Genomic DNA, 23,788 nt, shown 5'->3' with positions numbered 1-23,788 from the left:
ATTTTCTCTGCATAAGTTAACTGGTCAAAAAGTCTTGCTATACTGGTTGGGAAGTGCTTAGATGGAGAGCCAAGTCTCCCAGATGGCTTACACTGATCCAGGGATCAAGTCATGAAGCATTAATAAGTCCTATATCACTCTCTAGTGGTGGAATAAAGGAAAGGCAAAAAAAATCTTCCTACTATTTTTCATGAAACTACGCACTCCATGTTTTTGTGGGTTTTTAAAATTTATTGTACAGAAAGGATACAATCTCTTTGAATACAAAGTATAAAATTTGAGACCACCACAATTAACAAAATATAAAAATCCATGAAAAAAGCACAAGGTAAAACAGACACTGTTTATACAAAAGATGTAAGGATAAAAAAAGGGGGAGAGGAAAAAATACAAAAAAAATTTAAATGAATTGTTTTATAGCATAAAAACAGTACAGGGTCTAAAAAAATAAATTGAAAAGTTTTACTTCTACTTTTATGACATCACATTTCAGTTATTGGTCTAGTAACCCAGAAATTAATAAGCAATCATAGAATCTGTTCCATCAGTAATGTATTGCTAAGGTATTAACATGCTAATTACCATGAACATATTGATTAGTATTACACAAGCCACTAGAACACTTCAAAAGCAAAAATAAATTGAATAAACTAACTAGGCTTCTTAACAGGCCTTAACTCTCCTGCAATTAGTCAGCTACACAAGCTTTAATCTGTTTAGTTACAACATAGGATATAGATCTGTAAAATTAAACCTGTTGATGATGTGATGGGTTCAGATCTAAAATGATGCACTGATGTTTAACAACTGGTGGTGGTTGTATTTTTACCTGGTGTACATGTTTCTGTAGGTTGGTATCTACTTGTTTAGATGTTTTTGTCATCATAAACATGAATTCCAAAGTCTGGGTTTCAAAGTCAATCAGAAAATTCATGGCTCGGGCTGAATGCCAAGTGCAACTGGTCCATTCATGGAAAATCCAACAAAAAATGATACTCTGTCACCCAGATCTCCACACAACTGACTTTTAAACAATGGAGATACTTCAACCTGCATGTTTGGATTTGATGCATCTGTCATAATGACATCTTTCAAAATCCTTCCAGTGACTCTGTGGAGCATATTTTGGACTTTCTCGTTCTTCCATATCTTTCCATTTCGCAGTTTCCCTGACATTGTCTGCTGTGAGTCCACACATGTATCAATGTCCATCTGAGTGATCAGACGATCATAACCTGTTCTCTTTCCCAGGTAAAAATGAATAACTGCTCTCATGCCGTTGCATACTGGTTTCATTTCCTTTGTAAAAGAACTTCTCATCAGTGACACATAAGTTCTCAAGCTGTCACTGAAATCTTCTGCAGACAATTTAGAATCGGTCTCTGGCCAAAGCATCATCACTGCAATAAAATACAATGGTAAGCTGTGCATGAGAGAGACACTACATTTAAGTGTGTCACAGAGAAGTTTACAAAGATCCTTGTAGGGCAGGAGAAACCGAGATTCAGGTCTAATTTTACTTAGAACAATATTTGCATAAATTAAGTTTATTGTGTCATCTAAGGACCTTCGTGGTAGTTTCTTGTAGAGCTCGACAATGTGTTCAATCTTTTCTGCTGTTTTTTGTGATTTGTTGTCTTCTTTGGAAAGAAATTTAAGCAGTCCACTGTAGGAATCAGCATCGGTCTTTTCCAGCCACTGTTGTGTTTTCTTAGTTTTGTCCGTTTTCTTCAAATCTGAACTGCAAAAGAGGTCAACATACCTCTGAAAGCACTTGAAAATCTCTTGTGTCCCGATCCCTCTGTTGTCATTTTGAAAGTGATATGAGCACAAGTTGACAAAATGTCTGTCAAAAAAATCAAATTGCTGCTTCATGTTGTCTTTGAGTTTATACAGAAGGTCTGGAAAATTCTGTAGACACTGGTAATAGGCTGCATTCTTGTGCCGGTTGGGGTCATTTAATTTCATGTCTGGTATTTTTATTTCATCTGAGAGAACCTGACTCATGTAACGAGCAAGATCATAGGAAAACACTGGGATCTTTTCCAGTACCTTTATCACCATAACAGCAACTTGAAGCTCCCCAAGACGACCAGCAATATTATAGGTCCGAAAGTCTTTTTTTGTTTGATATGAAAGTGAAACCTCTTTTAAAGCAATTTGTTGTACTTCTTTGAAAGCCAATGTTGCAGACTCAGCCATTTTGAGGTATTCGTTCAATTTGTTCGAGTTTATTGGATTGTCATTGTTCATAGCATCTTTCAGTTCATGCTTAATTACTTGTGCAGAGGTATCACAAATGTAGGAGTTATCCCTCTGGAGGTCTTTTGCCTTCTTTGCCCAAACCGTTGCCTCTCGAAAGTCTTTTTTCATCAGATAGTAGTACCTGGAAAGGAGCTGGCATATTACTGCATCTTTTTCAAAGCGTTGAGCAGCACTAAGCAAAATATTTTGCTCACACCCTGGAGTGTCCTTTGCAATGGCTTGGATAAGTGGTGAAAATTTAAAGTCTCCTTGGAGATTCTCAGCCGAGTAATGTCTTTTCACCAAAATATTGTGAATGTCCTGCATGAGCTTTTCCTTTCCCTGAATGCAACTGTAAAACACATCTGTTGTCAATAGGAAGTCAGTGATGTCTGCTTGGAATACATTAAAAGTAGTTGCAAGTTCCTTTAAACAGTGCTCTGCCATACTTGAGTGGATCACTCTCATAGCCTGAAACTCCACACTAGACTCTGCTGTGCATCGTGTTACAAATGTGGAATACTTCCCAAATGCATCTTCAACCTTGCATGAAGTCAAGTCTGGCCTTGTTGACAGACCAAGAAATTCTTCACATATAGAGACTGACATTTTTGCATTCTTGCAGTAGCAATTCAAGAGTACTAGAACTGCAAGGAGTTGAGCATCTTTCTTTTTAAAGTTGAAGTCCTTCAGTGTATTTTTCACAACACCCTGTATGTACTCTGGAGAAAAGTCTTTCTTCAGGATCATGAAACCATAGAATGTTTCAGCATTTTTGTAAATCTTTTCAATTTCCTCAAGCTTTTTCTCAAACAATTTTTGTTCAAGCTCAGATAGTTTGTTCCCGATGAAAACTGTGTCATCTGTTGCTTCAGGGTGCTCCTGTGAGTCAGTCCTCATACAATTCAGAAGGATGACTTGGGGAGACTTGGCAGATACATTTTTCTTCTGACATTCATTTTCAATGTGTTGCTGGAGATCATTTACAGAATCAAAGTCTTCAAAGTCATCTATCAGGAGCAGCACTGAAAGCCGGTTTTGCTGCTCCATTGTCTCATAGGTCAACAAGTTAACTACCTGTTGTGCTACCTCTTCATAACCAACATCTTTTACATCTTTTTTCAGGACTGCACAACGGAATTTCTCTTTTAATGTCCACAAAACATGCATAGCCAGAGTAGTTCCTCCACAACCAGGAATGTGGAGTATGTTGAAGCGAACACAAGTTTGCCTGAGGGAGCAGATATCTGGAATAACAGTCTGAGTGATGTAGTCAAGCCTGTCTCGTTTGATAAATGGCATTGATCCTGGCTGCTCTGAAAAGTAGAAGTTCCACCAGGACACCTTTCCTCCTTTGTAAAAAGTTTCCTCCAGTTGCAGTTTGTCTTCATTACCTCCCTCACATTGGTTTACACATAGAATATTCAGTGTATCCAAGCTGCCCTCCACTTTCTTTGGTAATAAAACCTTACCATGAACACCAGGCAAAAATCTGCTTGATTTGCGATTTTCTGACCACAGACTGAGAACAGTACCATTAATCTCTGCAAAACTGAGCTCATAAATGCTTCTTCTAGATATGTCTTTTCCATATCGTGTTTGAACGAGATCTTTCCAGTAATTGTATGCGCTTTCATTTTCACATATGCATAGAATTTGCTCTGTACCTTGCAGCTCCTGCAAAAACATACTGAAGGTCTCAAGGAGAGGATCATGCTTGTCAGTAACATCACTCAACAGAATGAATATGATAAGAAATTTTTTGGGAGGCAGCACATCCTTTCGGCAGAGAAATGACACAACATCACGAACAGAGGAACCTTTCTCAGTTAGCCAGGAATCTACATCAGAGGGCGGTTCATCTTTTACTCCTCCATTACAGAAAACCCAGCTTGCGGCCCTGGTCAGCTTCAGCTTACTTGCAATGTCCTCAACCGGCTCTGTGATTTTATACTGCATAGGCAAATGAACATTTGTGTTTCTCTCAGCAAATAACTTCTTCAAGCCAGTCTCAGCAGACTCTGGATCAAAGTCCAAAACAGCAGTTAGGTTCATGTCCAGAAGAAATGCTAGAGATTCGCTTTGAACTGGATGGGATTTGTTAATGACTAATACGTATCGCTCAAAGTGAGATTTGTCCAAAGACCGTGAGCCTCCTGTTAGCATTTCACAGAGCTTAGAACCCTGCACACTATGTTTAACATCAGTGAGGTGTTTTTCCTCAGCTTCCTTCCTCAAATTAGACAGATGTGCTATATTATCAACATACTTGTTGTACTCGTCTAAGGACTTTGGGGAAAGAGTTTGGACAAGAAGAGTTTTGCTACTGCTGTTCTCTCGAATGTAAAACAATTTACCACTACCCTTCTCATCAGCTGTGATTTTAGATTTTTTTGTTTTTCTTGAGTCTACATTGTGGATGTGAAAGAAGCTGTCTTTACAAACCAAAAAAGATGGTTCAACATCTACTTCTATGACATATTTTCCTGAGAACGTCATATCTGCTTGAAGAACCTCAACAAACCTTGGTGATTTAATACATTTTCTTGCCACATCAGTGTGCTTATGATCAAATTGCAGTTTAATCACTTCTGCTAGTTTCTTATCAAATGCTTCTTTGTCTTCGACACAAGCACCCAAAATCTGTCCATGCTTCCAGTCTGGTAAATCACCAACTCCAAAATGAATTGTACCATTAGTACGACTGTTCATGCAAGCAGAAGCAAATCTAAGAACTTCATTTGTGAACTTTTTTAGCTTGTCCTCTGTTGTCACATTTTGGAAATTAATAAATGCTTTGTACTCATGACATGGTTCTATGTAGTTGAGAGGACCTGTTTCTGGTATATCAAGTATACTGTTTTCTTTGTATCTGTAGGCAGCATGGAATCGGTTAAAAGGATAGGGCTTACATGAAATACCAAGCTGGCTTCCTGAGCTGTTCAACTGGTGAGCTTTCAATTCATCTCTCTTGTGAATAATCAGTAGTGCTGGTCCTGTCTTTATCCCTATATCCTTAAGATCAGCTTTCTCCAGTAATAGAAGACTTTTTCCATTAATGTCCTGCTTATACAGAATCTCTGCATTTTCATTATCCACATCCGTTAACCCGAGAATCCAGTTTCTCACATGTTCTTTATCCCAATCCTTAATTTCTGCAGGAAGTTCAGTTGAATGTAATATTTCTGGTCTATAATTCTGAAAGATAGAAACCAAAAAGTGTTTATCATCACACATTCACAGCAGTAAGCATTTTATTAGAAACTTTTATCTTGCTTAAAGAACAACTGCACAGATTTCATGAAGAATGTGACAAAAATTATTTTGAACTGCATTGTCTTTTTTTTCTTATCATTTCTGACTTTAACTTAAAAACAATGTTTAGGCATTAGTGATTTTTATAATAAAATTGTGAGTTGGCCACAGCACAACTAACACACTGAAACTTCTACTTGTATTTGAGCCTGGGCTCATTCCCACACTGGCAAAATGCATCTTTATGCCTGTCTATCACATTTACAGTGGGACAAAAAAGTATTTAGTCAGTCACCAATTGTGCAAGTTCTCCCACTTAAAAAGATGAGAGAGGCCTATAATTTTCATCATAGGTATACCTCAACTATGAGAGACAAAATGAGAAAAAAAATCCAGAAAATCACATTGTCTGATTTTTAAAGAATTTATTTGCAAATTATGGTGGAAAATAAGTATTTGGTCAATAACAAAAGTTCATCTCAATACTTTGTTATATACCCTTTGTTGGCAATGACAGAGGTCAAATGTTTTCTGTAAGTCTTCACAAGGTTTTCACACACTGTTGCTGGTATTTTGGCCCATTCCTCCATGCAGATCTCCTCTAGAGCAGTGATGTCTTGGGGCTGTCGCTGGGCAACACGGACTTTCAACTCCCTCCAAAGATTTTCTATGGGGTTGAGATCTGGAGACTGGCTAGGCCACTCCAGGACCTTGAAATGCTTCTTATGAAGCCACTCCTTCGTTGCCCGGGCGGTGTGTTTGGGATCATTGTCATGCTGAAAGACCCAGCCACATTTCATCTTCAATGCTCTTGCTGATGGAAGGAGGTTTTCACTCAAAATCTCACAACACATGGCCCCATTCATTCTTTCCTTTACACGGATCAGTCGTCCTGGTCCCTTTGCAGAAAACCAGGCCCAAAGCATGATGTTTCCACCCCCATGCTTCACAGTAGGTATGGTGTTCTTTGGATGCAACTCAGCATTCTTTCTCCTCCAAACACGACAAGTTGAGTTTTTACCAAAAAGTTCTATTTTGGTTTCATCTGACCATATGAAATTCTCCCAATCCTCTTCTGGATCATCCAAATGCTCTCTAGCAAACTTCAGATGGGCCTGGCTTAAGCAGGGGGACACGTCTGGCACTGCAGGATTTGAGTCCCTGGCGGCGTAGTGTGTTACTGATGGTAGCCTTTGTTACTTTGGTCCCAGCTCTCTGCAGGTCATTCACTAGGTCCCCCTGTGTGGTTCTGGAATTTTTGCTCACCGTTCTTGTGATCATTTTGACCCCACGGGGTGAGATCTTGTGTGGAGCCCCAGATCGAGGGAGATTATCAGTGGTCTTGTATGTCTTCCATTTTCTAATAATTGCTCCCACAGTTGATTTCTTCACACCAAGCTGCTTATCTATTGCAGATTCAGTCTTCCCAGCCTGGTGCAGGTCTACAATTTTGTTTCTGGTGTCCTTTGACAGCTCTTTGGTCTTGGCCATAGTGGAGTTTGGAGTGTGACTGTTTGAGGTTGTGGACAGGTGTCTTTTATACTGATAACGAGTTCAAACAGGTGCCATTAATACAGGTAACGAGTGGAGGACAGAGGAGCCTCTTAAAGAAGTTGTTACAGGTCTGTGAGAGCCAGAAATCTTGCTTGTTTGTAGGTGACCAAATACTTATTTTACCGAGGAATTTACCAATTAATTCATTAAAAATCCTACAATTTGATTTCCTGGATTCTTTTCCCCCATTCTGTCTCTCATAGTTGAGGTATACCTATGATGAAAATTACAGGCCTCTCTCATCTTTTTAAGTGGGAGAACTTGCACAATTGGTGGCTGACTAAATACTTTTTGCCCCACTGTATATAGCTCAGGACTTCTCAACCTTTTCTACTGTGAGGCCCACCTATTCACATTTGTAATGAGTTGGAGCCCATTAAAAAAGATCCTCAATTATTTTGGCTCATCTGTTCTATTAGAATCTAATAATTTATTGTAAAGTGTATTAATGCAATGCAACGTCACTCCCTCTTACAGATGGAAGCCCAGGAATTAAATAAATGCAATAAAAACAAACTGTCTTCAATTGTACATATTGTATTTAAAACCGTATGGATGTGCCAGAAGCCAAACCATGCATGCAGGGCATTCTCAGTCAAAAGGGATTAATCATCCAAAAGTGGAGTCTGGTTCATTAACACGAGAACTTATTGCCATGTTTGTGTACAGCTAACAAGCAAGCTATTAAAACCAAAAAGTACACTCAAAATAAGTGGATACAGAAACCACTCAGTGGAATAGATCCTTGCACACTAACAAAGAAGGATTTTTCCTATAAAAGAAAAATTTACTAGCTAAATTTGACATAAGTAGAATAAATGTTGATCCTATTGTAGCCGTAACTAAATACAAAGACAATAGTTATGCATACTATTAATTAACTTAATGTGAAGATAATTAACAGAAAATCAACAGAGTTTAAGGGTTTTTTTAAGATTGTATTTATTTTTAGTCTTTTATATTTGTAATTATTTGTATCTGTACATGCACAACCCCAGCAGCTCTGCTGATCAACTTATGTTTAAATAAAGTTATTCATTCATTCATTCATTCATTATGAGTTGGAAAATTATCCATCCATTGAGTTCCCCGACATCTCAAACTACCTGATGTTGCAGACATCGTTCTACATGGACAAACGGATGAAAACATGGAAGAGCATGGAGGCGTACAACATTTTATATGTGGCTGGGTTAAAGATCTGGGATCAGGACACTACAAGATAAATCCTGTATTGTTTATGCCCAGGGAAGGAGGAATTTATGGGCTTTAAACTTGAAAAAAAAAATTGCAGCTCACTAACGGGCTGCGGACCAGTGGTTGATTTAGCTGGCACTAGTGAGAGATAAAATGTTATGTTTAACACCCGAACACGCTCTAATGTTCATGTGCACCATGCTGAGACCTTACCACAAAGTCACTAAGTGACAGTGATATCATATTTGCAATAAAAATACCAACTTACTTCTCCTTTTCTCTACTTTGTACACTGCTTGGCAAAAAAAAAAGGTCACCACTTGGATTTAAATAAGGAAAAACTCAATAGCCTTTGACTAGATAATTACTACAGTGATTAATATGTTTCAGCCAGCAACATTTTTTTTAACACTAACTGATCCAGTGAGTAGCTTCTCATTTCATAAATGACCATGTTGGAAGACATATCACGTGGTTATGATAGAGCTCAAATTGTAAAAGAGTGGTTCAGGAAGCATGAGGAATGATTTTCACACATAAATTGGCCACCATAAACTCCTGACCTTAACCTCACTGAAAATCTTTGGGATGTGCTGGAGAAGACTTTACAGAGTGGTGCAATTCTCCAGACATCAATACAAGATCTCACTGAAAAAATAATGCAGCTCTGGATGGAAATAAATGTTGTGATGTTGCATAAAGTTGTTGAAACAATGTCATGGGGAATGCGCACCATAATCAAAGTGAAAAATGGTCCAACAAAATATTAGTGTGTGCTACTTTTTTGTGGCCAAGCAGTGTATATGCCTGACTGACTGCAGACTCTCAGCTATCCTGTGCAGATTGTGACCATAGTCATAGTTTTTTTTTCCTTCTGTTGTCTTTTATTACCCCAGTGAGCATATGTATTCTTTCCATTCTCACAGTGTTGGCTGTCATTTTCAAACTAGAACTGCTAACTGCCATCTTAGATTACACTCCACAGCATCTAAGATAGATAGGCTGTTGCTATCCACCATTATAACAGGGGTTCTCAAGCCTCCTTTATACTGGGGGTTTTCAAACTTTTTATATTCAGAATCCCATTCCAACTTATAAGAATTTTTAAGGACCCCCTTATCCTCATATAGATGTAATTTTTTGAACAACTGGGAAAATATGTACCACCATGAATTTTCCATAAATCCAGATGTCTTTTTGACAGTGTATTTTACAATGCTTAAAGAGGTCATATGTCTCGTCTCGTCTTCTTCCGCTTTATCCGGGACCGGGTCGCGGAGGCAGCAGTCTAAGCATGTAAGCCCAAACTTCCCTCTCCCCAGACACCTCGGTCAGCTCCTCGGGAAGAACACCGAGGCGTTCCCAGGCCAGCCGAGAGACATAGTCCCTCCAGCGTGTCCTCGGTCTTCCCCGGGGCCTCCTCCCGGGGGGACATGCCTGGAACACCTCCCCAGGGAGGCGTCCAGGAGGCATCCGAAAAAGATGCCCGAGCCACCTCAGCTGGTCCCTCTCGATGTGGAGGAGCAGCGGCTCTACTCCGAGCTCCTCCCGAGTGACTGTGCTTCTCACTCTAAGGGAGCGCCCAGCCACCCTGCGAAGGAAACTCATTTCGGCCACTTGTATCCGCGATCTTGTTCTTTCGGTCATTACCCAAAGCTCATGACCATAGGTGAGAGTCGGAACATAGACTGACCGGTAAATTGAGAGCTTCGCCTTTTGGCTCAGCTCCTTCTTCACCACGACGGACCGGTAAAGCGACCGCATCACTGCGGAGGCTGCGCCGATCCGCCTGTCGATCTCACGCTCCATCCTTCCCTCACTCGTGAACAAGATCCCGAGATACTTAAACTCCTCCACTTGAGGCAGGACTTCTCCACCAACCTGGAGAGGGCAAGCTACCCTTTTCCGGTCGAGAACCATGGCCTCAGACTTGGAGGTGCTGATTCTCATCCCAGCCGCTTCACACTCGACTGCAAACCGCCCCAGTGCATGCTGGAGATCCTGGTTTGAAGAAGCCAACAGGACAACATCATTCGCAAAAAGCAGAGATGAAATCCTGTGGTTCCCAAACAGGATTCCTTCCAGCCCCTGGCTGCACCTAGAAATTCTGTCCAATTATGAACAGAATTATGAATTTATTAGAATTATTAAATTATGAACAGAACCGGTGACAAAGGGCAGCCCTGCCGGAGTCCAACATGCACTGGGAACAGGTCTGACTTACTGCTGGCAATGCGAACCAGACTCCTGCTCCGTTCGTACAGGGACCGGACAGCCCTTAGCAAAGAGCCCCGAACCCCATACTCCCGAAGCACCCCCACAGAATACCACGGGGGACACGGTCGAATGCCTTCTCCAGATCCACAAAGCACATGTGGACTGGTTGGGCAAACTCCCATGAACCCTCGAGCACCCTATGAAGGGTATAGAGCTGGTCCAGTGTTCCACGACCAGGACGTAAACCACATTGTTCCTCCTGGATCCGAGGTTCGACTATTGGTCAAATTCTCCTCTCCAGTACCCTAGAGTAAACTTTCCCCGGGAGGCTGAGAAGTGTTTCCCCTATAATTGGAGCACACTCTCTGGTCCCCTTTCTTAAAAAGAGGGACCACCACCCCAGTCTGCCACTCCAGAGGCACTGTCCCCGACTGCCACGCGATGTTGCAGAGGCGTGTCAACCAAGACAGCCCCACAACATCCAGAGACTTGAGATACTCAGGGCGGATCTCATCCACCCCCGGTGCCTTGCCACCGAGGAGCTTGCAAACCACCTCAGTGACTTCAGCTTGGGTAATGGACGAGTCCACCTCTGAGTCATCAGCCTCAGTGATAGACTTTGTTGTCGTTTCATCTGATCTCCGGCCCTATGTCTTGGACACTCGGGTGAAGAGAGGGGCTGAGCTGTCAACTGATCACCACCTGGTGGTGAGTTGGATCCGCTGGCAGAGGAGGAAGCTGGACAGACCTGGCAGGCCCAAACGTATGGTGAGGGTCTGCTGGGAACGTCTGGCCGAGCACTCTGTTGGGGAGGTCTTTAACTCCCACCTCCGGGAGAGCTTTTCCCAGCTTCCGAGGGAAGCGGGGGACATTGAGGCTGAGTGGACCATGTTCTCTACCTCCATTGTGGACGCAGCTGTTCGGAGCTGTGGCCGCAAGGTCTCCGGTGCCTGTTGTGGCGGCAATCCCCGAACCTGGTGGTGGACACCGGAAGTAAGGGATGCCGTCAAGCTGAAGAAGGAGTCCTATCGGGCCATGTTGACCTCCGGGACCCCTGAGGCAGCTGACGGGTATCGGCAGGCCAGGCGTGCTGCAGCTCGGGCAGTTGCGGAGGCAAAAACTCGGAACTGGGAGGAGTTCGGGGAGGCCATGGAGAAGGACTATCGGTCGGCCTCGAAGAAATTCTGGCAAACCGTCCGGCGCCTCAGGAGGGGGAAGCAGTACTCTGCCAACACTGTTTACAGTGCGTGTGGGGAGCTGTTGACCTTGACTGGGGACATTGTTGGGCGGTGGAAGGAATACTTTGAGGATCTCCTCAATCCCACCATCATGTCTTCCATTGAGGAGACTGAGGCTGATGAGGTCATATGTAAGGTGGAAAAATAATGAGTACATGGTGTCCTTAATAGTAGCCAGGAATGAGAAATACAGTAGTTACCTCAAAAAGTGATGTATTGGGATAATCATACAGAATATATACATTCAGTGAGTTCTGTACAAACAAGAAACTTGGGACAACATCAGGGTGGAACAAGGCCAAATTAATAAACAATCACACTTTCAGGGAACTAACTGACTTACAAAAGAAAACAAAAGCCAAAGTTCCCTCTAAATCCCTTACCAAAAACAGAGATCAAAACCCATACCCAACAGAAATGGCAGTTTCACCCCTACTACTGGTAAATATACACAAAATGTTGATATTTACAGGAATAGCACTGTGACTATACAAAATTAGACAGCCAATTAAACCAAGGGGAAAATCAAGCTCATAGTCAGAATGACAGGCTAAGCTCAAAAAACAGAAATATCACCCACAGCAAAAAACTCAGAACAGACCAAATGAGCGCAACCACAAATGCAGCTAGGTGACCACTGACAAGTCAAAGCTGCTGGCGCAGACTTTCATCGCAGCTAATTACTGCCGCCCAATGACAACACAATTATAGGGTGGAAGCGACAACGAAAGGCTAGGAAGAGCAGAGTAGGAAGGCCAGACTAGAGTCTGGAATGGACTAACCTGCGCAGACTGAACACACATACAAAACATGAAACATACCCGCACATCGCAGGTTCTAACACCAGTCAGTCTAAGAAACAGCTTAACACACTCTCAGAGCCGGGAAAGACTTCAGGCATGGGTCAGCTAAAATCACTGATTTTGGAAATGAAGCCACACAGCTCATGGGTCTGTGGATAGTCAAATCCTGTTATTTAAGAGTAAGCATGTAGCCCCACTAGCATTCCACCATGGTCTTTTGCTCATGCAGATGGTGCCAGAATCTTTTAGAGCCAAGGACAGCCACCACCTGTGCACCTACTGCCTCAATATCAACCTAATCAGGCCACTAGGTGCAAACATTCAGGCTGGCACCAGTCAACACGCACTACAACACTAGGAAATGTTTTGAGACTCTTGAGAAGCATATGGATAGTTTCACATCAGTCATAGCTCAGTTAAAATTGACAATTTCAGGGCTTAAATTTACATACTATGGTTCATGCCTTTCTGTGGAGCCCTCTTGATTGTTCAGGGTCCAAGTCCCTTTCTGGGTGCTCAACCATTGCTTGGCTCCAGATTTTATAGCACACAGGAAAGGAAAGGATCCTGATCAACTCATTGACACAGCTGGCAGGTTCTGGCCTATCTGTGACAGCCACCCTTAAGATAGCAATGATCTAAATAGGGAGAGACACTGTGGTTCAACATGGTTAACACTAGAAGGGCTCTTTGGGTTACTACCAACTTCAGTGTACCTCAATGCAAGGATTACATTGACAGATGCATGGCAGAATTTCAGTGGCCATCAGCACATTTTCAGGTCCTGTTGTATGAGCCTTAATTAATGTCTGACAAGACCAGCCTGAACTGCAAGCATAAAGTACTGACAACTTGCTGATGAAAGCTTATATTACCATCTTAGAGTAGGATGCATCTGACATGCACAGGCATTTCTTTGTAAGTTTTCATTTAGCATTGTAGAGACCAGTCCCTCTACTATAGAGCTGATCAAAGCCTTGCTTCTGCCAGCAGGGCACATGGCCCAGATGATGGAAAGCTTTATGCCAATCTAGATTATTAGTGATGCCAAGCATTGCTGGCGCAGTCCACAGTGCTGTTAGGATGCAAGCAAACCTCCAAAAGTCTGCTTATGTGTCTGGGCTGATGAAAATTTGCAATTGCAAAGCCAAACATACAAGATAGACTGGCTACACAAATGAAAACGAGGTCACAACATTCCTCCAGGTCAGCACAATGAAGTAGCAGATGCACTGTTGGGGCAGCACTTATGCCCATGAGAGTAGCACTTACCTCTGAGGTGGAACAGCAGGTATAAGAAAAATTTGGCAAGGCACAGTTGAACCTTTTTGCCAATAAAGAGTCAAATGTGGTTCTCCGGCGGTATGGTGGTGTAGTGGTTAGCGCTGTCGCCTCACAGCAAGAAGGTCCTGGGTTCAAGCCCCGGGGCCGGCGAGGGCCTTTCTGTGTGGAGTTTGCATGTTCTCCCCGTGTCCGCGTGGGTTTCCTCCGGATGCTCCGGTTTCCCCCACAGTCCAAAGACATGCAGGTTAGGTTAACTGGTGACTCTAAATTGACCGTAGGTGTGAATGTGAGTGTGAATGGTTGTCTGTGTCTATGTGTCAGCCCTGTGATGACCTGGCGACTTGTCCAAGGTGTACCCCGCCTTTCGCCCGTAGTCAGCTGGGATAGGCTCCAGCTTGCCTGCGACCCTGTAGAAGGATAAAGCGGCTAGAGATAATGAGATGAGATGTGGTTCTCCCTAACATGGCTGAACGGCTCTCTAGCCCATGAGTAGAGGACTAGACATCTCATGACTGGAGAACTCGATGTTTCACGTCCTATTGTATGTGTTTTGAACTCTTTTGCTGGTTTAGCCAGGTTACACAGAATTGAGCAATCAAACCACACAGTTCTAGTCATGGTCCTGACATGGCCAGCGAAACCTTGGTTCCCACAGTTACCCTCGCTAGTGGCTTGGACAGCTTGGCAACTTCCTCCACATATGTACTGTCATAGGTGAACCAAGAGCATGGATGGCGGCATCCTCAACCATGACTGCAATGTAGCAGTCCAAGAAACAATCCTGAATGCTGTAAGTGCCATACATCCACAGATGAGGCACCTTTCATTATTATACCTTTACATATCTTCAGAAAAAGATGACAGAAAAAGATACAGAGGACAGAAGGAGATGGAGGAACATTATTCGTTGTGGTGACCCAGAATGGAAACAGCCAAAAGAAGAAGAAGACTCTTGTATATTTTCATAACAAAACAATGTGTCTGTTGTTTGAGTCTCCACACAAGGACATTTATGAAGTTTAAAAAAAACCAACACGATTGTGGCAGCGAGGGGGTGGTCAAGCATCAGCTGTGAATGGAGTCAGGTTGAAGCAGCAGGTAACATGTGATGAGTTACACTTGTATCTAATTACTGACTGTCTATTCACATGTGTCTCTGTGTGTCTTTCAGATAGCCAGTAACGAGAGAGTGGTGTGAGAACACACCCAGCATGTGTGGTATGTGCATGTTTGTGTTAGTGCACTGAAACTTGAAAGTGGAAAATAAAGTGCACCTTGAACTGCCACGCCTGTCTCTGAGTTCTTCATTTCCCAACGTAAAAGATCCATTATGATATCGTGAATTTTAATCTACGCACACAAAAAAAAAAAATCTGCACTCTGGCTAACAGGATGATGTGAAAGTAGGGTCAAAAGTTCAATGCCTGCTGTACCCATTGGTTGAATCAGATCACCTATATTGGCTTTGTTTTTTTTTTTTAAGATTACAAATAATTGGTTTGTTTTATTAATGTGTTTACTTATTTTTCAAATTATAAATTATAGTATTTACACGTTAAAAATTAAAAATTCTGAATAAACCACAGAAATTTCTTGGGGGTGCTAAGGCTATTCTGGGGTAACTACAGCACCCCCAAGTCCCATCCTGGTGCCTCCCATGCTCTCAGGTTGGCCCTTGAAGTGGGACCACAGAAAGAGAATGGGTCACATCTCCCACATCAGTGTAAAATCAACCAAGGTCATTGCCATGCTTTTAGAACAGGTTTGACCTCCTGTGCCTACTGTGACATGACATTCCATGAGAAGTTTTTCAACCTGATAGATGTGCTAGTGAAAGGTGTACCGGTCCAAAAGATCTGGGCTGCAGCTACGTGAAGGTCACCATGGACCTTCTCCAGGTTCAACATAGTCAAAATTACACCCATCCCCCACCAACCAGTAAGCGCATGGCAATCAATTTGAAATACTTTTCCAGTTGGCCATCAGTGACTTTGTTACTTATTACTTTGTGGCAACGGGATATATCCAGTTCTTAAGACAAGTGAGAATGCTAGGAACTGATGCAAGTGTGGCTATATTAACCCTTGCTAACCATCAGGGTTCCCCATCTTTTGAGGAATATAAAATATTTGAGCAGATATTATTAATGTGCCTGCACTTGCAGTGTGTGGCAGCAGGGGCGTGGCCAAGCAGCAGTTTGTGAATGGAGGGCGGGGTCGGGGAAGGTAAGTGGCTAAGTCATTCCACCTGCTGTCAATTAATGTGTGTGTGTGTGTGTGTGTGTGTTTGTTACAGGGATGGAGCATAAAAGGAGGGGGAGAGCAGAGAAAAGGGATGCTCCCGACCAGAATGCATGTGTGTGTGCGTGTGCGTGTGTGGGAGGGAGTCAGCTGAAAAGCTAGACATATATGATAAAAATAAAAGTTTGTAAGAACTTCAGTCCCCACCTGCCGTACTTCTGTACTCCACCCACATCAGGGATTTACTACAGTGGTGCTGAAACCCAGGAGCGAGTACGGAAGGGAACCACTGCATGGAGTCCTTGCCAATTATGGACCTCATCCATACCCTCGCTGCTGCCCAGCAGAACCAGCATCAAGCATTGACTGCCCTCCGGAAGGACCAGGAACAACGCTTTGAAGCCTTGATGCTGGCCCAGCGGGAAGATCCCCAGGCATTCCAGCATCTGCTGGCATCAGCAGGGGCATCCACCCTTACCACCGTGGACTCCCCTCACAACAATGGGCCCGCATGACGAGCCTGAAGCCTTCATTGCTCTCTTCGAGCAAGCGGCCCAAGCGTGGGGGTGGCCAATCGAGCAGCACACAGCTCATCTCCTCCCGCTCCTGATAAGCGAGGCACAGCTCGCAGCACAGCAGCTCCCTGCCGACAGCCAGCTCAACTACGCCGACCTCAAGAGGATCATTTTGCAGCGGGTCGGCCACTCCCCGGAACAACATCGCCAGCGGTTCTGGAAGCTGACACTGGAGGAGGTCGGCCGACCGTTTGCATTTGGCCAACAACTCCAGGACGCTTGCCGGCGGTGGCTGAGGGCGGAAGACTGCGACGCCGTCCGGATCATCAATCTGGTGGCACTGGAACAGTTAATCTCTTGGCTTCCATAAGGAACGGCAGAATGGGTCCAGTGTCACCACCCGGCATCTCTACGGCAAGCCATCGAGTTGGTGGAGGACCATCTGGAGGCAGTTCCGATGACAAGTGGACGAAGCGAAGGTGCTTCTCCTTGTTTCTCTTCTCTCCCCCCTCTCTCTTTCTCTCTCCCTCTCGCCCCATTTCCCCACCACTGAGGCAGGGGCCGACTCCTCCCCAGCCAGCCTGTCACACCCATGGTGTCCTCCCTTCTCCCTCTTCCGTGTCTGTGTCTTTCCCCCCTCAGGTGAGTGACACCCTTAACACCGATGCAGAGGGAAAGCCTGGGCTGGTATGCTGGCACAGCGGGGAGTCGGAGCATCTCCAGAATCAGGGCTCCGCAAGGGAGGTGGAAGCCATGATCCGGATCCCCGACGCGCCAGAGACTGCCCCCAATCGGGCCAGAACGTATTGCATACCGCTAAGTGTTCAAGGGGATATATATCATGCTTTGGTGGATTCCGGTTGTAATCAGACCTCAATTCACCAACGCCTGGTGCAAGGTGAGGCACAAGCGGTGAAAGTGTTGTGTGTGCATGGGGATGTTCACAATTATCCCTTAGTGTCTGCCCGTATTCTATTCCGGGGCCAAATGCATCGAGTAAAGATGGCGGTTAATCCTCGTCTCACCCACTCATTGATTTTGGGTACTGATTGGCCAGGGTTTAAAAAGCTGATGGAATATTTAACACGTAGTGGGTCCTGCACTAGTTGGTCACGGGAAGAGCTCGGCGTGGCATTGACTGGAGAAGCTGTCACAGAGCCGTCTACGTCAGCACCACGTCAGAGTGTGGAGCAGCCCGCTCCTCCTCCCTCTCTCAGGGATTCCCTTGGGGAGTTTCCATTAGAGCAGTCGCGAGACGAGACTCTGCAGCATGCGTTTGACCAAGTGAGAGTAATCAATGGTCAAACTCTTCAGCCAAGAGCGGCACCGACCTTCCCTTATTTTGCTATTATTAAAGATAGATTGTACCAAGTGATGCAGGACACTCAAACTAGTGAATGAATAACCCAGTTGTTAATCCCAAAGAGCCGTAAGGAACTCGTATTCCATGCAGCTCACTTTAATCCCATGGCTGGACACTTATGGCAAGATAAAACACTAGCCCGAATAATGGCCAGGTTCTATTGGCCAAGGATACATGGGGATGTCCATCAGTGGTGTGTGGCATGCTGTGAATGCCAATTAGTAAATCCCGCAGCCACTCCAAAGGCACCTTTGTACCCTCTCCCTCTAATCGAGACCCCGTTTGAGTGAATTGGGATGGATCTCGTCGGGTCATTAGATCAGTCGGCACGAGGGTATCACTTTATTTTAGTTCTGGTGGACTATGCAATGCGATATCCAGAAGCAGTGTCTCTCCACAATATCTCAGCACACAGTATTGCGGAAGCGCTCTTCTGCTTTATCTCCTGGGTTGGGATTCCGAAAGAAATCTTGACAGACCAAGGCACTTCGTTTATGTCACGCACACTGTGCAAACTGTATGGGTTACTGGGGATTAAGTCTATCCGCACCAGTGTCCATCACCCAAAAACAGATGGCTTAGTGGACCGCTTTAACCAAACCCTCAAAAACCTAATCCAGAAATTCGTAAGTGAAGATGCACGTAATTGGGATAAGTGGCTCGAGCCCCTGTTCTTCACAGTACGAGCGCTCCCGCAAGCCTCCACGGGGTTTCTCCATTTGAATTATTATATGGGCATAACCCGCGTGGCATTTTGGATGTGCTATGAGAAAATTGGGAGGAGGGATCTTTGCCTAGCAAAAACGAAATCCAGTACATTCTTGACCTGCACGCAAAACTCCACACCCTCACTCACCTAACCCAGGAGAATTTGCGGCAGGCACAAGAACGTCAAATCTGGCTGTATGACAGGGGCATGCACCTTAGAAAGTTCACACCGGGAGACAAAGTGCTCGTATTATTGCCCACATCGAGCTCCAAATTAATCGCCAAGTGGCAAGGGCCCTTCGAGGTCACACGGCAAGTCGGGGATGTCAACTATGAAGTGAGGCAAACGAATAGGGGCGGGGCATTGCAAATCTACCACCTCAACCTTTTAAAACACTGAAATGAGGGGGTCCCCATGGCGTTGGCATTGGTAGTCCCACAGAAGGCGGAGCTGGGGCCAGAGGTGAAAAAGATAACATCTCGAACCACTCCGGTCCCTTGTGGAGACCACCTCTCATTGGCCCAACTCACGGAGGTGGCCACGTTGCAAAAGGAATTTTCTGACATGTTCTTGCCCCTTCCTGGTCGTACCCACCTCATAGAACACCACATCGAAATGCCTCTGGGGGTGGTAGTGCATAGCCACCCTTACCACTTGCCCAAACACAAGAAAAAGGTGGTTCGGGACGCACTCAAGGCCATGCTCGAAATGGGCATAATCGAGGAGTCTCACAGTGACTGGAGCAGCCCAGTGGTCCTGGTTCCCAAGACCGATGGGTCGGTCCGGTTCTGTGTGGACTATAGAAAAGTCAACACGGTGTCTAAATTTGACGCATACCCAATGCCTCACATTGATGAGTTGCTTGATCGGTTAGGCGCTGCTTGCTTTTATTTGACACTGGATCTAACAAAGGGATATTGGCAGATCCCCTTGACTCCTCTGTCCCGAGAGAAAATGGCCTTTTCCACACCATTTGGATTACACCAATTTGTCATGCTCCCTTTTGGGTTATTTGGGGCGCCTGCTACATACCAGCAGCTTATGGACAGGGTCCTCTGCCCTCACGCTGCATATGCGGCCACATATCTAGATGATATAATAATCTACAGCCATGATTGGCCACAGCACTTGGAACACCTGAGGGCCGTTTTAAAGTCACTGAGGGGGGCGGGCCTCACAGCTAACCCGAAAAAGTGTGCAATTGGGCAGGTGGAAGTACGGTATCTGGGGTTCCACTTGGGTCATGGGCAGGTGTGTCCCCAAATTAACAAGACTGCAGCGATTGCGACCTGCCCGAGGCCCAAGATCAAAAAGGAGGTGAGATGGTTCCTGGGGCTGGCTTGCTATTATCGTAGGTTTATACCTAATTATTCAGACGTTACCAGCCCACTAACCGATCTCACTAAAAAGAGGTCTCCAGATCCGGTCCAGTGGACGGAGCAGTGCCAAAAGGCCTTCTCTGAGGTAAAAGCTGCACTGTGTGGGGGGCCACTTTTGCACTCCCCTGACTTCTCTCTCCCCTTTATTTTGCAGACTGATGCATCAGGCAGAGGGCTGGGGGCCGTATTGTCCCAGAAGGTGGAGGGTGAGGAGCACCCCATGCTGTATATCAACCAGAAACTCTCAATGCATGAAAGTAAGTACAGCACCATCGAAAAAGAGTGTCTTGCCATCAAGTGGGTGGTCCTCGCCCTCCGATACAACCTGCTGGGGCGCCCTTTCACTCTCTGTTCAGACCACGTGCCCCTCTAGTGGCTCCACCGCATGAAGGATGCCAATGCACAGATCACCCATCTCGCCCTCCAGCCATTTGAGTTCGAGCTGGTCCACAGGTCGGGGGCACAAATGGTGGTGGCGGACTTCCTGTCCCATTGTGGGGGGAGGGAAATCAGCTTCAGGCCAGACAGCTCCCCGGCCTGAGTTGGGCAGTGGGGGTATTTGGCAGCGGGGGTGTGGCCAAGCAGCAGTTTGTGAATGGAGGGTGGGGTCAGGGAAGGTAAGTAAGTGGCTGTCATTCCACCTGCTGTCAATTAATGTGTGTGTGTGTGTGTGTGTGTGTGTGTGTGTGTGTGTGTGTGTGTGTGTGGGTGTTTGTTACAGGGACGGAGCATAAAAGGAGGGGGAGAGCAGAGAAAAGGGATGCTCCCGACCAGAATGCATGTGTGTGTGTAGGAGTGAGTCAGCTGAAAAGCTAGACATATATGATAAAAATAAAAGTTTGAGAGAACTTCAGTTCCTGCCTGCCGTGCATCTGTACTCCACCCACATCAGGGATTTACTACACAGTGGTTTTAAAATTTGCATAAAATTATTGGTTATAAGCTGAGACCCCCTGGTTCGTTTGAAAAATATTATCAGCAGCTTTGTGAAACTTTAAGAATATTCAAAGTACTCCATTATCTGCATGATACGAGTAGACTTCATGCAATTTCCATACTGAAGTATGCTAATGTCTTTGCAAATACCTGCCCAGGTCACATGAGGGCTGTGGGAGTGTCCTGTATTTGTATTGTACAGGACACTCCCACTGGATTATAGTGATTTATGACTAAGGATCTTTACAGTGAATCTGCTCAGCCGTGGTTAAACACTCATTTTGACTGTCTAACAGATTCATATTTACGCAGTGTCTTCGTTCTCTTGACTCAATACTATGCCAATGTAGACAATACGCAGAAACACTATACTCTTAGGCCAAGTTTACATTAGACCGTATCTGTCTCGTTTTCTTCGCGGATGCACTGTCCGTTTACATTAAAACGCCTGGAAACGCCGGGAAACGGGAATCCGCCAGGGTCCACGTATTCAATCTAGATCGTGTCTGGTCCGGTGCTGTGTAAACATTGAAAATACGCGGATACGCTGTGCTGAGCTCTAGCTGGCGTCGTCATTGGATAACGTCACTGTGACATCCACCTTCCTGATTCGCTGGTGTTGGTCATGTGACGCGACTGCTGAAAAACGGCGCGGACTTCCGCCTTGTATCACCTTTCATTAAAGAGTATAAAAGTATGAAAATACTGCAAATACTGATGCAAATACTGCCCATTGTGTAGTTATGATTGTCTTTAGGCTTGCCATCCTTCCACTTGCAAGTGGTAAGTGATATGCGCTGGGATCACACACACAGCGGCTCAGTCCCGAATCACTGCTCGTGCACTTCACTCGCGCGGTCTGTGAGCTGCGCAGGGCCGGAGTGCGCACCCTCCAGAGGGCACTCGCTGTTCAGGGCGGAGTGATTTGGAGCGCAGGATGCCTGCGGAGCCGAGCGTATCCGTGTATTGGTGTTGCTGTGTGCACGCGAATCGTGTATTGGTGTTGCTGTGTGCACGCTAATCGTTTTAAAAACGTTAATCTGATGATCCGCTGATACGGTCTAATGTAAACCCCACCTTACTGGCAGTACAGTGATGGAGATAAATGGCTTCTGAAATTTAAATATAGGCCTACCTCTTCCACAGCACTCCTTTCAGCCATCCTGGAAATTTAGTGAACTTATTCAAAGCTAAGCAGAAATCAAGAAATCAAGCATATAATTAAATAATGTTATAGCATGCATTTTAATGTTATAAAAAGAAAAGTTGGGACCTACTTACCCCTTTAAGAGAAAAATCTATTCGTCATCATTACAATCTTGTTTCCATGTAGCTGTTTGGATATACACACACACAACTTCCTCATATTTACTAAGGGCAGGAACAAAAACAGTAGTTTTGCAGAGTTGTGAAGCACAATACACGGCACAAAAAGAAACATCTACACACAAATTATTCATTATGAGAATGTGAGAAAGTTGATATACGTAACCTTTATAAAATACTGAAAAATATAAACTATAGAAGCCTAAAAGAATAAAACAGCAAGAACAAAATAATTCAGAAAATTTACACTTGAGTATTCCTTAAGCATTTTTTATCCAAATTCTGTGGATGAATAGGGGGAAACGAAATAGAACGTTTATCAAAGCAGGATAATGTTAACCGGCAAAGAAAAACATGTCCTTATACTTACTGCTGTGAAGAGCCCTGCCTATAAGAGAAGCAACTATATTAAAACAACAACTTCACTTCATCCTTCTGTACCAAAGATAACGCGGAAGCAGCTTCAAGCGGAGCAGAAAGGGTATTTATGGCGTAAAGGCAGTGCGGGGAGCGGCTACTTCATGACGCGTTTTTGCAGGAAACAGTGAACTCTGTTTCGATTTCCAAAGATCAGCTGAGAGAAGAAAAGAAACGAAAGTTGCAACGTATGTGAGGACCGAGTCATAACTGGGCACCAGAAATGTGTCGGTCACGAACGAGTCGACTCTGAGCCGACTGTTTTAGGTGAATGAGAGTCAGTGGCATCATGAGCATTTTGGGGTAGATTATCGATAAATGGAAATTAAACTTATGAAGCACCGACACAGTTAACCACAATAAAATTAATGCAGGGATGATTACTATATGTGTAAAGTCATTTTTGTACTACCTTGCTTATTCTATAGTAGGTGATTTAAAACGGTTTACAAAACCACACAAAGTAATGTTATTTTGTTAATTATAAAGCAGAGTAAGACTTCTGAAAACCAGAAAGAAGAAGAAGAAGCAGCAAAGGCTATGAGCCGTATAGAAGCCAGAAAAAACAAAATCGGCTCTTGTTGGTGAGCTGAACCAAATGATCCGAATCACTGAAAAAAAACCCGGGATGCTCATGCACACAGAGACCAAGGAGGCGCTACTTTTTTTTTTTTTTAAGAAATTCAAGGAATGCTGCAATGATCAAGTAAATCATTGGTAGGCTTGTACATCTACAAGATTCTTCAAACAAATGGATGGCTTTATATAATTTTATTGCCATCATGATCATATGGAGGGGCGGCATGGTGGTGTAGTGGTTAGCACTGTCGCCTCACAGCAAGAAGGTCCGGGTTCGAGCCCCGTAGCCGGCTAGGGCCTTTCTGTGCGGAGTTTGCATGTTCTCCCCGTGTCCGCGTGGGTTTCCTCTGGGTGCTCCGGTTTCCCCCACAGTCCAAAGACATGCAGGTTAGGTTAACTGGTGACTCTAAATTGACCGTAGGTGTGAATGTGAGTGTGAATGGTTGTCTGTGTCTATGTGTCAGCCCTGTGATGACCTGGCGACTTGTCCAGGGTGTACCCCGCCTTTCACCCGTAGTCAGCTGGGATAGGC

The 23,788-nt window shown here is 44.5% G+C and overlaps 1 protein-coding gene across 2 annotated transcripts; it reads right to left on the bottom strand.

Annotated features, from left to right (window-relative positions):
• Positions 1-328: 328 nt before the first annotated feature.
• LOC132891790 (sterile alpha motif domain-containing protein 9-like) lies at positions 329-22,869 on the bottom strand. Of its 2 annotated transcripts, XM_060929749.1 has the most exons (5): positions 22,631-22,869; positions 22,216-22,305; positions 22,070-22,124; positions 5,157-5,442; positions 329-1,400 (listed from the first exon to the last, which is right to left on the bottom strand). In XM_060929749.1, exons 3-5 carry the CDS (start codon positions 22,094-22,096, stop codon positions 931-933), a joined length of 783 nt encoding a protein of 260 aa, XP_060785732.1. In that variant the 5' UTR covers positions 22,097-22,124; positions 22,216-22,305; positions 22,631-22,869; the 3' UTR covers positions 329-930. The 2 variants fall into 2 exon arrangements, with proteins under 2 accessions (XP_060785732.1, XP_060785731.1); XM_060929748.1 differs by having other exon boundaries at positions 333-5,442; positions 22,631-22,868.
• Positions 22,870-23,788: the final 919 nt, after the last annotated feature.

This window comes from Neoarius graeffei, chromosome 9 (assembly GCF_027579695.1).
Source record: "Neoarius graeffei isolate fNeoGra1 chromosome 9, fNeoGra1.pri, whole genome shotgun sequence".
Lineage (NCBI taxonomy): Eukaryota > Metazoa > Chordata > Actinopteri > Siluriformes > Ariidae > Neoarius > Neoarius graeffei.
This window is presented reverse-complemented; position numbering and strand designations above follow the sequence as displayed.

Coding starts and splice junctions, on each gene's coding strand:
- LOC132891790 (XM_060929748.1), bottom strand. CDS start 22,096: ATGGCTGAAAGGAGTGCTGTGGAAGAG. Junction 5,443..22,069: donor AAAGGAGTGCTGTGGAAGAG/GTAGGCCTATAT, acceptor TCTATCTTTCAG/AATTATAGACCAGAAATATT.